The sequence below is a fragment of the Mastigoproctus giganteus genome, chromosome 2 (genome assembly GCF_048544385.1).
Source record: "Mastigoproctus giganteus isolate SK-2022 chromosome 2, ASM4854438v1, whole genome shotgun sequence".
Lineage (NCBI taxonomy): Eukaryota > Metazoa > Arthropoda > Arachnida > Uropygi > Thelyphonidae > Mastigoproctus > Mastigoproctus giganteus.
Genome location: NC_143576.1, coordinates 144,847,929 through 144,863,759, shown reverse-complemented (window position 1 = coordinate 144,863,759; position 15,831 = coordinate 144,847,929). Strand labels below are relative to the sequence as shown.

The window sequence follows — 15,831 nt, the reverse complement described above, 5'->3', positions numbered from 1 at the left end:
GTAGCCCAAAATTGAATTATTTCCTTGTACAGTCACTCTTTTGCTGATTGCACCATGCGAGTTGCTGAACTTTTAGACCCTCTCAAGGAGCTTAGTGTTTTTTTCAGATGAGGTCCCCATACTTGCACACAGTATTACAAATGCAGTCTTACAGTTGCCTTACACAGTGGGATTATGACCTCCCACTGTGTAAGGCAACAGGATATTGTTAAAAAAATCATTGATAGGCACCATGGGTCACTGGTGTATTCAGGGGTGGGTAGAGGGGGCATATGCCCCCAACCAAAAATTTGAAATTAAAGAAACAGAACACAGGAGGCATTCTAAAAAAAAAAAACTCAAAACCTTGGTCGCCATGCCTCCCTTACGACGTTACTTGGACCTGGTTGCCATGCCCCCCCCCCTTATGATGACACCTGGATATGCCACTGCCATGGCTATTCCTGGCACCTGTTTACACTGCTCAGAGAACTTCATATCTGCTCATATCATAACTCCTAGATCCCTTTCTTCCTCTACTGTTTTTAATTCAACCCCATTAAGTGCCTAGGTTATTTTCGGAGTGCTATTCCCCAAGTGTAAGATATTGCATTTTGCTGCATTCAAACATAGTTGCCACTTTTATAACCATTTTTGAAGCCTGTTCAAGTCATTCTGAAGGAGCACTGCATGGCACTAATCATTAACGACCCTACCAGTCCTTAAATTGCAAATTTTTACATCACAATCTCTAAATCTTCATCAGTGTTGTTTATGAAAATGAGAAACTATAGTGTTCCAAGAAGTGATCGCTGGGAAATCCTACTTCTAATGTATACCAATCTGAAGAATATCCATTAATCACAACCTTCTGCTTTCTGCCCTGCAGTCCCTCTTAGAATCTTTCCAGTAATTCCAACTTGTTTCAGCTTATACAATAACCTCTAATGTATCAAATTCCTTGCAAAAATCCAAATAAACTGTCGAAATTGTTCCTTACATACAGCTGATGAGTAACTGTGTCAAAATAGCTTACCAGGTTAATTAAACATGATTTTCTTTGAAGAAAATCATGTTATGTCCTTCAGAATGTCATTTCTATCTAAATATCTCTGAATTTCACTTTTAAACATTGCCTCCAAAATTTTCCCTACCACTGAAGTCAGACTACCAGTCTGTAATTACCAACTTCCCTTTTACAATCGCCTTTATGTACTGGTGATTTGTTGGCTTATCCAAAGGAATAAAAGGAATCTCTCCCAAATCCAAGGCATCTTAGAATCAGTGCACTCTCTCTGGCTGCTTCCCTCAAAATTACTGGGTATATTCCAACTCCAGCAGCCTTACTTGCCTTTAGGCTTGAAAGCTTTTCTAATAAACAGTCATCTGTAATTTCAGAATCATTAATTTCATATGTCTCAGCCTCACTCAAAGTCTCTCCTCAACATAAAGGGTCTTTCATCAGTAAAAATTAGTGCAAAGTACCTTTTCAGTTTATCAGTTGGGTTATTTAAGACTCCCACACCCAGTACACAAGGGTCTGAACTGATTAAATTCTTCTTTGTATTCACATACATGAAAAACTTTGTCCCTTCTTTGCTTTCTTAGCCAGTGCTTTCTCATACTCAGCCTTGGCCCCTCCCTAACCTTATCTGTGGTAATATTACAAATCAAACTTGTACTCTTTGTGAGCTTCAGTACTTTTCATTGCTCTGTAATTTTTCCATGCTATCCTTTTATTCTCGTTAGACTGGTCAGTTCCATATTCACCTGTCTCAGCATCCCCTCATGCTATATTTTCTTAATGGTGTATATGCTTTTGTGATTTTAGTGATTATTGCCATAAAGGTATTCCATAATTCTAATGTATTTGCTCACCTTCTGCAATCCACCCAATTAATAAATGCCTTGTAGCATTTATTAATTGGATAATAAACTGTCATAATTCCCTTTTCTGAAATTAAAACCCATGCCTCTACTTCAAACTACTGCATCTTATCTTCCAACTAATGACAGTGTGATTACTACACACCAATTGTTACTAATAAAACTAAATGCAACTAGGCATAATATCTTAAGAGCTTGAAATTATCTATTTAATATTGGTGTAGATACCCCATAGATAGCTCTTAAAGAGAAAACTACGAAAGTAGTGTAAAAGGCATCATTTCATTTGTATCTCATATTGTGATCATCCTTCACAACGAGTTAACATGTATTGCACTATCTTGAATAAGCAATGCTTCACTAATAGATAAAATCTATTAGATGAGATACAGATGCCTTTTACATTACTTTCGTAGTTTTCTCTTTAAGAGCTATCTACACCGATATTAAATAGATAATTTAAAGCTCTTATGATATTATGCCTAGTTGCATTTAGTTTTATTATAATATTATCATGTACACCTTTTGGAATCTCTCATATTGTGGGATTAACTTTGCAACTGGGTTGTCATATTGGCAATACTGGGATACCTGCCCACCCACTGATGAAAGGCCAACAAGCCTTGAAACGGTGCTGTCTGGGTGGTGGTACCCACCAAGAATAAGCAACTGTAGACTTCTCTATTAGTGAAGCATTGCTTATTCAAGGTAGTGCAATACATGGTAACTCGTGAAGAGTAATCACATTATGAGATACAGATGAAATGATGCCTTTTATACTGCTTTTGTAGTTTTCTCTTTAAGAGCTATCTATGGTGTATCTACACTGATAGTAACCAATTATTCCTGTACTGTTAAGCCCTATGATTTCATCTGATTCATCAGTAATGAGAGGTCTAGAATATTCTTACTCCTGGTATGTTTTTTTAACGTTCCAATACAAATAATAATCATCTAGTAGTTTATTTTAAAATTTTATTATCTGTGGTGAATTTCCTCCCAGCTATTATGGACAGATTGAAGTCACCCATAATAAGACATTCACACTTGTCTGCATATTCCATCTACTTGTAGAGACTCTTGTCCGTCACAACCTTCTGGTTTATAATTTACTCCCACTCTCATTATACCTTTGCTTCCAACTAACTCACACCAAGCAGATTTTATACTGGCAGGAATAACTTCTGACAGTAAAAGCTCAGTTTGCACTCAGGATGCTTTTGATAAGAAGCATGACCCCCTTTTTTTTTCTAACCTTGTCTATCCGTCCTAAATATATTATACATACCATAGTGAATTCATCATCACCAATATCCAGGTGACACCACATTGCCATTAGCCTTATTATGTCATCATTAATTGTCCTAGCCAGGAGTTTTAATTCACCCATTTTATTGATAACACTCCTGACATTACTGTAGACACAATGAAGACTAAATATTCTTCTATAGTTTACTATCCTGACAGATCCTTTCAAGTTATAGTGTTTCCCTAGCTTTATCTTCCCATTCATTTGAAACATTGCCACCCTCAGAATGTCTTGCCAACATTAACTGTTGTGGCAACGCCGACCAGGCTAGCCCGGTGGGTAAAGTGCCTGCCTGGCAACCCAAAGGTCGCGGGTTCGATTCCCGCCTCAGGGTTGGATCAAAGTACTGCAAAAACCTTGGGAGGTGCATTATGGCCACAGAAGCCTATGCGCCAACAACTACCAAAAAAAAAAAAAAAAATGTTGTGGCAACAAACAAGAATTCTTGAGATGTGTGCAAGCATTACTTTAACCCATATCATCAGATAAACGCATTTCGGCATTTCTTTCCCCCCTCCCCCAACAAGCAGTTTCCCTGAATCCCTTACCCTACCTTTGTTCAAATGAACACTGTCTCCCCCAAATAGATTCCTTCTATCTGCAAATGGAGGCTATGCTCATAAAAAATTTCTTCACTAAAGCTTTTCAGAGTCTCAAGTCTCGAGTTAAACTACGAGGATTTCAGCATATGGAAGGTCAGATCCATAGTGGGTTTTGCCAGTATTTTTGAGGACACCTTAAAGGTTCAGGGAAACTGGTAGTTTGTGGGGGGGAAGGATAATATAGATATGTATTTATCTGATAATATTGGTCAAAGTAACGCTTGCACATACCTCGATTCTTGTTTGTCACCACAACAGAACATATTGGTAAGATGTTCTGAGAACAGAAACATTTCAAACCCACATTTCTTTAAGGGGTGTGTCATGTTTCAAATGTGACACACCCCTTAAAGTTATTTAAGCTAGCTTCCCTGGCTGGCTTAAATAACTTTAAGGGGTGTGTCAGAGTAGTTAACTATACAAGAACACTGAATTCACTCATTTTATTGACAACATTTCTGACATTACTGTATAAACAATTAAGACAAACTCCTGGTTAGGACAAGTAACACTGACATAATAGGACTTACAGAAACATGGTGCCACCCAGAGATAGGGGACGTGAGTTTCAGTATGGTATGTATAATTTTTTTTTTTGGAAGGATAGGGAAGATAAAAAGGGGTGGTGGGGTTATGCTTCTTATCAAAAGCAGCCTGAGTGCAATGAAAGCTTTCCCAGATTCAGATGCTTGTATAGAATTTGTATGGTGTGAGATTGTTGGTAGCAAAGGTATAATGAGAGTGGGATTAATCTACAGGCCAGGTGATTGTGAAGATTATGATGAGAGCCTCTACATGAAAATGGAATGGGCAAGTAAGTGTGAATGTCTTATGGGTGATTTTAATTTACCTCTGATTTGATTAGAGCAAATGGGAAGGAAACTCCACATGGGGGACAAAATTTTTAAATCAACTAGATGATTGCTATTTGTATCAACATGTCAGAGAAAGTACTAGGGAAAAGAATACTCTAGACCACATCATCACCCATGAACCAAATGACATAATAGGGCTGACAGTACAGGAACCAGTAGCAGGAAGTGATCACGGAGTTCTACGGTGGACGATGAAGAGAGAGATAGCAGTGGTTAAAGGCAAAGGAATGGGTTATGATTTCAGGAAAGGAAATTATGATGGCTTAAGATGCTATGTGGCCTCTATTAACTGGATAGATATCTCACAGAGAGCGAATACAATTGAATTATGGTATACCTTTAAAACGTTAATCACAGAAGCCTTGAATGCTTACATACCATTAAAAAAATACTCCACAAGGAGGATTTCAAGTTGGATGAATAATGAAGTTTCTAGATTACTTGAGCAGAAAAAACAGCACAAAAAAGTTACAGAGCAATAAAAAGTACTGAAGCCTATAACAGCTGCAACTTGATCTGTAATAGTGCCACAGAAAAGGTTAGGCTAGCAAAGCTAGATTATGAGAAATCGCTAGCAAAGAGAGCAAAGAAGGGGGGATAAGGAATTCTTCACATATATAAATGCAAAGAAGAGAAGGACAAACCAGATTGGACCCTTATCTAATGGATATGGGATAGTATTAGATACCCCAGCTGAAGTTGCAGATGAACTCAACAGTTACTTTGCATCGATATTTATGGAAGGAAAACCCTTCATGTCAATGAGAAATTCAGGGAGTGAAGTTGAAAAAAATGTAATTAATGATGTTGAAATTTCACATGTTTATTTAAAGAAAAAACTTTTGAGCCTACAGTCCAGTAAGGCACCTGGTGTTCATGGCATATACCCTATAATCTTAAGGGAGGAGGCAAGTGAGTGCATTGAACCATTGAGGTTCATTATGAGTGCATCACTGGATTCGGGAGTGATTCCGTTGGATTGGAAAAGTGCCAGTGTTTGTCCAATACATAAGGGAGGTTCTAAGAGTGAAGTGGAAAATACGGGCCGGTTAGTCTAACTTCAGTAGTAGGCAAAATCATGGAGACAGTGATCAAAGGTGGAATTCAGATCATTTAGATAGAAATGGAATTCTGAAGGATACTCAGCATGGTTTTGTAAACAGAAAATTATGTTTAACTAATCTGGTTAGCTATTTTGACAGGGTCACTCAGGAATTGAACTTAGGGAGTAATTTCAACATTGTTTATTTGGATTTCGGCAAAGCATTTGACTCAGTCCCACATGAGCTTGACTTGACTTAGCTGCGAATGCGCCATAAAAAATCAAATCAAATCAAATCAAAAACCCACATGAGCAGCTACTTTATAAGCTGGAACAGGTTGTAATCACAAGGAAAATCCTTGGATGGGTAGATGGCTTCAGGGTAGGAGGCAGAGGGTTGTGATAAATGGTTATTCCTATGATTGGGTTGATGTAAGAAGTGGGGTTCCCCAAGGATCAGTATTAGGACCACTGTTTTTGATTTACATAAATGATATCAATGGAGGGATAGAGGATGTGATGTCTAAATTTGCAGATGATGTAAAGTTGGTAGAGTAGTTAATCACTGCCAAGCAGAGCTTCTTCAGAGTGACCTAGATAGAATTCAGGAATGGTCAGAAAAATGCAGCTATGCTTTAATCCGGCAAAGTGTAAAGTATTGCACCTGGGGAACGGTAACCCCACCAGGTGGGCAGGAGCAGCATAGCACACGCTTCTTGATTAGACCAGGGTTTGAGCCCATGACCACCAAATATGGAGGATGCGGAAAAGTCAGGGAATGACCACCGCATATCCCCAGAGCAATATGGCCTTAGTTGCTAATGCTCCTAAAAACCAAATAACAACAACAGTAACCCCATAATAACATACACTTGGCAGAGTTGAACTAAAGCCAGTAGTGGTGGAAAGGGACTTGGATATTATGATACAGTCAGACATGAAGTTCTCTGAGCATTGTAGACTGGTTGCAAGGAAGGCTCATTGTGTTCTATCGATGATTTATTGAACAATTGTGAGTACAGATAAGGATGTCATAATCCCATTTTATAAGGCCATTGGTAGACCACACTTGGAATACTGTGTTCAAGTATGGCGACCACACCTAAAGAAAGACATTGTGCTTCTTAAAAGGATCCAAAGATGGGTAACTTGCCTGGTGAGATCAGCAAAAAGGCGTCCATATGAGGAAAGACTTTGAATATATGGGTTGGTGAGCTTGTAAACTAGGCACCTTAGAGGAGACTTCATTGAGGTGTTTAGGCTCTGAGAGGCATAAGTAAAATGAATAAGGACAAAATTTTCACGGTTATAAATGATTCTAGAACAAGGGGCCATAATTTCAAGTTACGGGGGGAGATGTTTAGACTGGAAACTTATTCCAGTAATTTATAACTCACTGGCTGAAATTTTATTTTAGCCAGTGAGTTATAAATTACTGGAATAAGTTACCTACATTATTATTATTAGCTATATGGTGCAAGGAAGCCTGAGGCTTATGCTGCACCAGCAAAAAAAAAAAAAAAAAAAATTCTGAATTACACTGAGAGAGAAAACAAGAGTCAGAAGTAGAAGGGAATCACCAAGAAAGAGAAGAATGATGATATCCAGCTCAGGACCCTAGGTGTGCCAAGCTCATACTCACCAGATGGGTGGTAGAGGCTGACAGTTTGTGGAAATTCAAAGGTCAGTTGGATAATTAATTACCTGTGAGAGGAGGCGAAATGCATAGGTTGTCTATTTCCTTTTCTCTTAGTATTTATTATTATTTTATTTTTTGTTTTATTTATATTTGTTATTTTATTTTATTTTTTATTTTATTATTATTATTTTTTGGCTGGTGCAGCATAAGCCATAGGCTTCATTGCACCTGAAGTCTGCTAATACTAATATGATGTTCCCTTTTGTTGTGCAAGCCATAGTGACAGCGTGGTCTTGCTACTAGGTTCTCTCTGACTTTATTAAATATTCCTCAGGTGTAATTGCCAATGCTTGAACATGATTCACACTTTCATTCCCCGTCTCCTTGAACTTGAACATTTTCAAAAGCTTTCATATCTTTTGATGTCTTACGACATTGAAAGTTCTTACATAATCACATTGAGTAGTTTTAAATGATCCCTGGTTTCAGGTTATGTTCCACCATGAACGAATGCTCCTTTGCTGAATGCTATGTTCATTTACTGCTTGCCCTCTTCATGTACATTTGTAGTTACACATTGACAGATGGCAACACCTTGCACAGAATAAAGAATTTTATTTTTAAATTTCATGTCTTTCACCCTTTTACTTATATTTGCATTTTCATGATGCTTCATTTAACATGAATTGAATTATAAGGAAATTTTTTGCTAGTACTAATAGTTATAATCAGCTTAATAAGTTTATTTTTTGAGAACAAGGGTAGTTTTTTCAAACAACAGCACAGAATACCTCTGTTATTTCTCAATTTTATATGCACAGATCTGTTTACTGATTCATGCTTATCAAGTTCTTTTCTTGTTTTCAGCATAAGTAGCAGTTTTGGTGCTTAACCAGTTTGTGATACACACATTAGAGTAACATGAACTACTTAACATCAGAAAACTCGGACCACTAATTCCTACATGTGAGATTTTTACCAGGACAAATGAAAGTAGCACCGCTAAGTGACAACAACAATAACCATAAACCCTACCATAAAACATAGTAGGATTTATGGTTATCCTACAGAATTGTCTGATGATCAGTCATCAGTTAATTCAGATTATGGTTTTGTTCTTCTGTCTTAAGGTACTTTTTATATTTCTTCTGAAATCGATAAGCGTGCTGCACTAAAATTTTGAATGTACATTGCCATGTGAAAAATGTACTGCCCATTGTTTAATGAACAGTGTTTAGCTGGTGCAGCAATGCAGCTAATAACTCCCTTTGCTACATGGCTGCCTTGCAACAAAAAATTTTTTTACTTATGGACCACCATGTATATATATGCGTATATTTACTTTTTATAATAAAATTTCCCAGGTAATTATTTCAGATCAAAAAGTCATGTCATGGAAAATTAACTGTATTTTCCAAGTGGTGTTTTGCATTTATTTATTTTTATTTGTATTTAGGTTCCTATGACAGTATTACTTGATAGTCCACAAAGAAAGGACCAGTCTCAGTTTACTTGTGAAAGAGATGCATGCCTGACATATTTTGAAAAGTGGAATGAAAATGACCAAATTGAGTTTGTGGAACTGTTACTTTCAAAAATGTCCCATTGTCAGCATAGTCATGTTAGTTCTTATCTACGGCCAATGTTACAAAGAGATTTTATTTCCCTTCTTCCAAGTAAGCTGTATTTTCCACTTTAAACCTTATTCCACTTTAAACTTTAAGATATTCCTTTATTGTAAAAAATAAAATTGTCAACTTCAAAGTACTTTTGTTATGTGAATATCAGTATTGGTTTTTCATTCAGTTTTCTTATAAATGTTTATGATACTAATCTTGAATTTAGTGCAGATTTACCAAGCTGCAGGATTTTGTGTAATTATAAAATTAACCTTCATGCACTAAAATTTTTAATATGCAGTGAAACCTCTCTAGAGGGGTAGCCACTGGGTCAGAAGAAAATAACTACTATAAAAAGGTGTCCTCCTTTGAAGAGGTAGTGTAGTCAGTTTCCATAACTCAGAAAAATGAAATTCACTGTAACAGGTTTTTGCACAGTTTTTTATTGATTACCATTGTACTAAGTTATCTCCATGGATGGTTTGAGGTTGACAATTTAAGGAAATTCAAAGGTCACCTGGATAGACACCAGCATGATGGGGGAAAGAGTCAGAGAGGTAGTTTATTGTATTTTATTATTATTATTTATCTATTATTATTTTTGCTTTTTATTTTTTTTTATTTTTTTGACCAGTATAGCAAAAGCCTAGGGCTTCCTTGCACCTTTTAGCTAACACATACTATTTGTTTTTCAGTTAATTAACTTTCAGTAAATAATACACAATTAACTTTTAGTAAAAAATTAATATAAATTTTACTTTTGCTGTTTGTGGCAAAACAGCAAAATCCTTTCTTAAAACACAATGTAATGTATAGGAAAATTTCGGCCATTATTGCCATGAAAAAAAACCTGCATGCATGAACAAACTTTGATAAACCTTGATAATAAACAGCTACTTAAAAATAAACAGCTTGCTTTGGACACCCCAAATGAAGTAAGTAAGCATTCTGTATTAGCAGTGGTGAGCCTGTTAGCAATATATTGTGCAATCTACTCCTTGAGTAATCCATATCCATCACAAGTCTAATTAATGTCACTATTACTGTAATGAACTTAACCTTTACTTGCCTTTGTGGCAAATGCCCATTGACCTGTAAAAATGCATATTTGTGTCTTTGTGTCACCAGCGGATTTAAGTATCTGTTCAGGGAAGGGTTGAAATAGGACTCCTATTTTAAACCTCCATATTTAAAAAAGGACACCTTTAAAGTATTAGTTTGTTTGTTTGTTATGTGGTTTTTAGGAGCATTAGCAACTAAGGCCATATTGCTCCGGGATATGCGGTGGTCATTCCCTGACCTTTCTGCATCTTCTGTATTTGGTGGTGATGGGCTCGAACCCCGGTCTAATCAAGAAGCGTGTGCTACGCACTGCTGCTCCTTCCCACCTGGCTACGGAGGCGCCAAAGTATTAGTAATGGCCATATGGTGTAAGGAAGCCTAAGGCTTATGCTGCGGCAGCCAAAAAAAAAGAGAGAATAAAATAATAATAATAATAAAATTAAATCAAACAAATAAATAATAAAATAAAAGGAAATAGACAACCTATGCATTTCCCTCCTCCCGTAGGTCCAGCTGACCTTTGAATTTCCCCAAACTGTCAGTCTCGCCCCCCCATGTAGCTAACTTATTCCAGTAATTTATAATGCGCTGGCTAAAATAAAACTTCCAGCAATCCATTCTAAACTTCTCCCTATCTGTAACTTGAGTTTATGGTCCCTAGTTCTAGAATCATTTATAACTGTGGAAATTTCGTCATCGTTCAATATACTTAGACGAGCCTTAAATTCGTTATACAGAGCCTTAAATGCCCCAATCAAGTCTTCTCTAAGATGTTTCCAAGTTGTACTACCCACATATTCAAAGTCTTTCCTCATTATGGATGCCCTTTTATCAATCTCACCAGGCGAGTTACCCTTCTTGGGACCCTTTCAAGAAGCTCTCTATTTTTAGATGCGGTCTCCAAATTGGTAGACCACAGTATTCTAAGTGTGGTCTACCAATGGCCTTATATAATGGCATTACGACATCCTTATCTCTACTCACAATTGTTCGATAAATCATCGATAGAACACAATGGGCCTTCCTTGCAACCAGTCTACAATGCTCAGAGAACTTCATATCTGACTGTATCGTAATACAGTCCACCACCCTTTCCACCACTACTGGCTTTAGTTCAACTCCGCCAAGTGTATAAGTTATTTTTGGGTTATTCCCCAGGTGTAATACCTTACACTTTGCTGGAATAAAGCATAGCTGCCATTTTTCTGATCATCCTTGAAGTCTATCTAGGTCACTCTGAAGAAGCTCTGCTTGGCAGTGATCATTAACTACTCTACCAATCTTTACATTGTCTGCAAATTTAGACATCATTCCCTTCATCTATGTCATTTATGAAAATCAAAAACAACAGTGGTCCTAATACTGATCCTTGGAGAACCCCACTTCTTACATTAACCCTAGTTTCCACATCTGGATTGGAGAGTATCCATTTTGGAGAGATCTGCTTAACATGTAATTTCTAATATTTCTGTTTGGGACCCCCAGTTGAAGTGTCCACAACAATAGGTGGCCCCAGGTGGCAAGCGTTTCCGTGGCCAAGCGATTTCAGAGCCCTATAAAGCAATCTAAAGCGTTCTCCTTTAAAGGAATCACTCTTCTGTTTAAGTTTCCAGTTACTTTCTCTTATGTTCTTTCAAAATCACTAACTTACTACTTGTAAGACTTCATCTTACAAGTAGTAAGTTAAGTCAGGAAAGAAAAGACAACTTTTCTTTTATTCTTATTAGAGTTACTAATCCAACTAACCTAAAACCGCTTGGCCACTCGTAGCATTACTCCTGCCTCCCCGTTGCGGGGGCGGTAACCTGAGTGGTAAAACCAAACCTCAGGGCCCAAAAGAGGATAAAATGGAGAAAGAAGCTTTTCCTCCACTTGATCCATTGAGATCACCTACTGTATATGGACCAACCTGATTGTGACCATTATCAAAATAAAAGGCAAAAAAAAAATCCATGTCAACAAGACCACCCAGCCTTTCTCCTAAATACATTCACTGTCAGACTATCCTGTGAGCAAATTATCCCCCATTTCTAGTTCAGAAATGCTTGGAAAATGCTGCAGGAACACCAAAGATGGTAAAATGTCTACAGTCTGGAGATCTGTGTGTAGAAACAATAAAACCAAATCATTCAGAAAGATTAATGAAACTGACCACCTTTGGTGGAATACTAGTGAAAATTACACCATATGGCCAATCTGAATACTTCCAAAGGAGTTATAGCAGAGTGGGATCTCATTAACATCTCAGAGGAAGAAATTGTGCAAGAATTGGCTGATCAAAGAGTCATACAAGCAAAAAGAATTTTAATCAAGAAAGATGGGGAATTAATGCCTACATGGAACCTAATACTGACTTTCAGTACCCCAAATTTACCAACAACAATTAAAGCAGGGTATCTAAATTGTCGCATACGTCCATATATACCGAATCCCATCAAGTGTTATAAGTGCCAGAAATATGGACACTCCCAGGCCATGGCACTGTGATATTCCCAAATTGTGGTTCAACAGAACACACACCCGGTGCCTCTGTAGCCAGGTGGGAAGGAGCAGCAGTGCGTAGCACACGCTTCTTGATTAGACTGGGGTTCGAGCCCGTCACCACCAAATACAGAGGATGCGGAAAGATCAGGGAATGACCACCGCATATCCCGGAGCAATATGGCCTTAGTTGCTAATGCTCCTAAAAAAAAAACCAAATAACAAACAACAGAACACACACCCAAGCTGACGGTACTGTAACCACCTTCACCTGCCCCAGTTGCAAAGGTAATCATCCGGCATATTCAAAAAAATTGTGAAATGTGGAAAGTGGCAAAAAATATACAGAAATACAAAACAGAAAACAAGGTAACATACCAGGAAGCCAAAAAGCACATCATACAGTTTATGCCGAAACGCACATATGCACAAGCAGCTCAACAGAACGTTTCTGTTGCTACTCAGACTGATATCTCAGTCCCTCCAAACACTTCAATTGCCGATTGGGCCAGGTCCGTACTTAATGCTAAGCCGCAACCTGCCAAACAAAGTCTACAAGAACAAGAAAGTAATACTCCAATTTCCGCTCCACCCAATATACCTGAAACTATGAAAAAAGCAGACAAATCTGCACCAACAGATCATATCCAGACCAAGAAACAATCCCCCATACATATGGATGTTGACAACAAAGTTGAAACTATATTACATCTTCATGCAGAAGAAGATATGGATACAGAGCGACCGGCATTCCCAAAAAAAGATAGACATAAAATTGAACGATATAAACAAACTGCTCAAAAAGAACAGACAGATCAAAACACAACTCCAAAAACCATGTAATGCAGCACATACTTCAGTGGAATTGTAGAGGCATGCGTGCCAATACAGACGACTTATATGACCTGATTAATAGATATAATCCGATGATAGTTTGTTTACAAGAAACCAATTTAACGCTGCAAGTAAATCAAAAGTAAATCTCAATAAAAATTAAAAGTAAATTGCAAGTAAATCTCAATCAAAAACTTCACAATGTATAGAAAAGACAGGAATACTGCAAGATCTGCACATGGAGGGGTGGCAATCTTAGTAAACTCTAAAATTCCCTCTCGAATTATCTCTCTACAGATGGACTTGGAAGCTGTTACTGTGCGTGTGGCTCTTGGAATAATGCCAATGCTAGTTTCAATATACCTTCCGCCAAACAGTCCCATTACACTAAAAGAACTAGAAAATCTTATAGTTCAAGTGCCAACACCCTTCTGTCTCCTCGGTGACTTCAATGGGCATCACCCATTGTGGGGATCTTCCCACATGGATCAAAGAGGACATCTGATTCAGACCTTACTGAACCAACAGCAGTTAACCTTATTAAATACTGGCCATCACACTTATATTCATCTTCCCACAGGATCCACCTCAGCAATTGACCTGTCCAACTGTTCCCCAGTATGGAGTGGTCAATCTTAGAAGATCCACACAACAGCAATCATCTTCCAATTATATGCAAAATTCAAACAAAACAATCCCAATGTCCCAACCACAGAATAAAATGGGCAAAATTGGGCAAAATACTCAAGCTGTGTGTCCTTTGATGATCAATTTATAAAAACACAATCAATAGATAAAGTCACTGAGCACATTCTGAAACAATACCTCAATACTCTGCAGACCAACACAGATATGCAAAACACTGGTGGAATGCGGCTTGCAATAGTGCTAAAAGAGAGAAAAATAAAGCCTGGAATCAGTTTTGTAGGTCTCCCACAACAGCCAACCTCATATTATATAAAAAACAAAAGGCAAGGGCAAGACAAATAAGAAGAAAAGCAAAAAAAGACTACTGGATAAAGTTTGCCAGTACAATCACGAAGGACACCAGCAGTCGGATAATATGGAAAAACATCCAACAATTAAATAATAAATACATTCCATTTACTGCCCCAATCCTGATTAGAAATGGACGAGAACTGTCCTCCCTAAAGAAATAGGCAATTTCCTTGGAGAAACTTTTAGTGAAATATCAGCAGCATCCACATATGACAATTCATTCCCGAAAATTAAAACCTCAGCAGAAAAATATAAAATAAATTTTAATACCACACTACCTCTTTCTTATAATCAGCCCTTCAACTTAACTGAACTCCAAGAAGCCCTAAACAGATCAGCAAAAAACAGTGCAGCAGGACCGGACAGAATCTATTATATAATGCTCAAAAAACTGAATAACACATATTTAAAATTATTACTAGTATTCTATAATCGGATTTTCCTTGAATGTGTTTATCCTTCCTCACGGCATCACGCAGTAATTCTTGCTTTTCCTAAACCGGGGAAGGATCAATCAGTTCCCCAAAACTACCGACCAATTTCTCTCACCAGCTGTCTCGGTAAAACACTCGAAAAAATGATACACAGCAGACTAAAATGGATCCTTAAAAGTAAAATGCTGTTAAATTGCAACCAATACGGTTTCCACCAAAACAGATCCTGCTTGGATCTTATGATAAGAGCTGAAACCAATATTCACGATGCTTACGTTAAAAATCAACATCTTGATGGTCAGTCTAGACACCACATGGAGGTATGGTATTCCTTGAGAGCTCTATTCTATGGGGTTGAGAGGACACTTACCACAATTCATTCAGAATTTTCTTAAGCACAGAACCTTTCAAGTTCGTCACCAGAATGTACTGTCAGAATGTTTTATCCAGGAAGAAGGGGTGCCCCAAGGGTCCATACTTAATGCTACCCCCTTTGCAATTAGGCTAAATACCATAACACTGAATATTCCTAGAACTATAGGGATATATATGTATGCTGATGATCTTGCCATATCGTACCATTCATCAAACATTAATACCATTGAGAGACAGCTATAACTTTCCATAAATAAGCTGGAGACATGGACTCAACAAAATGGTTATCATCTATCAGAACAAAAGTATTCTTTGCGATTGCGATCCATTTCTGTAAAAAACACAAATTACATCCAGAACCAGAACTTAAATTAAGAAATCATCCAATCCCTCTCGCCAGCAATATCCGCTTTTTAGGTTTAACACTAGATGTGAAACTAAATTTTTCCATGCATATAAGTTATCTTAGAACCATCTGTTTGAAAAAACTCAATATACTTAGAGCTATCTCTGCCATAGCATGGGGTGCAGATAGATACTCTTCTGCACTTGTATCATTCTCTCATCAGATCACGTCTAGACTATGGCGCAATCGTCTACAACTCAGCCAGGAAAAGTGTGCTTACAAGACTAAATACCATACAACACAGTGCTCTTTGCACTGCTCTTGGGGCCTTCTGAACTTCCCCGGTCC

The 15,831-nt window shown here is 37.6% G+C and overlaps 1 protein-coding gene across 1 annotated transcript in view; it reads left to right on the top strand.

The window, feature by feature from the left end:
- Nucleotides 1-5,173: 5,173 nt before the first annotated feature.
- The window catches only part of LOC150089636 (beta-TrCP-like), a gene marked incomplete at its 5' end in the record, with an annotated part of 177,020 nt that continues 166,362 nt past the window's right edge, over nucleotides 5,174-15,831 (top strand). The window contains 2 exons of the mRNA XM_090368702.1: nucleotides 5,174-5,190; nucleotides 8,825-9,009. Coding sequence (XP_090224828.1) covers nucleotides 5,174-5,190; nucleotides 8,825-9,009 — 202 coding nt within the window. The remainder of the gene's footprint in view (nucleotides 5,191-8,824; nucleotides 9,010-15,831) is intronic.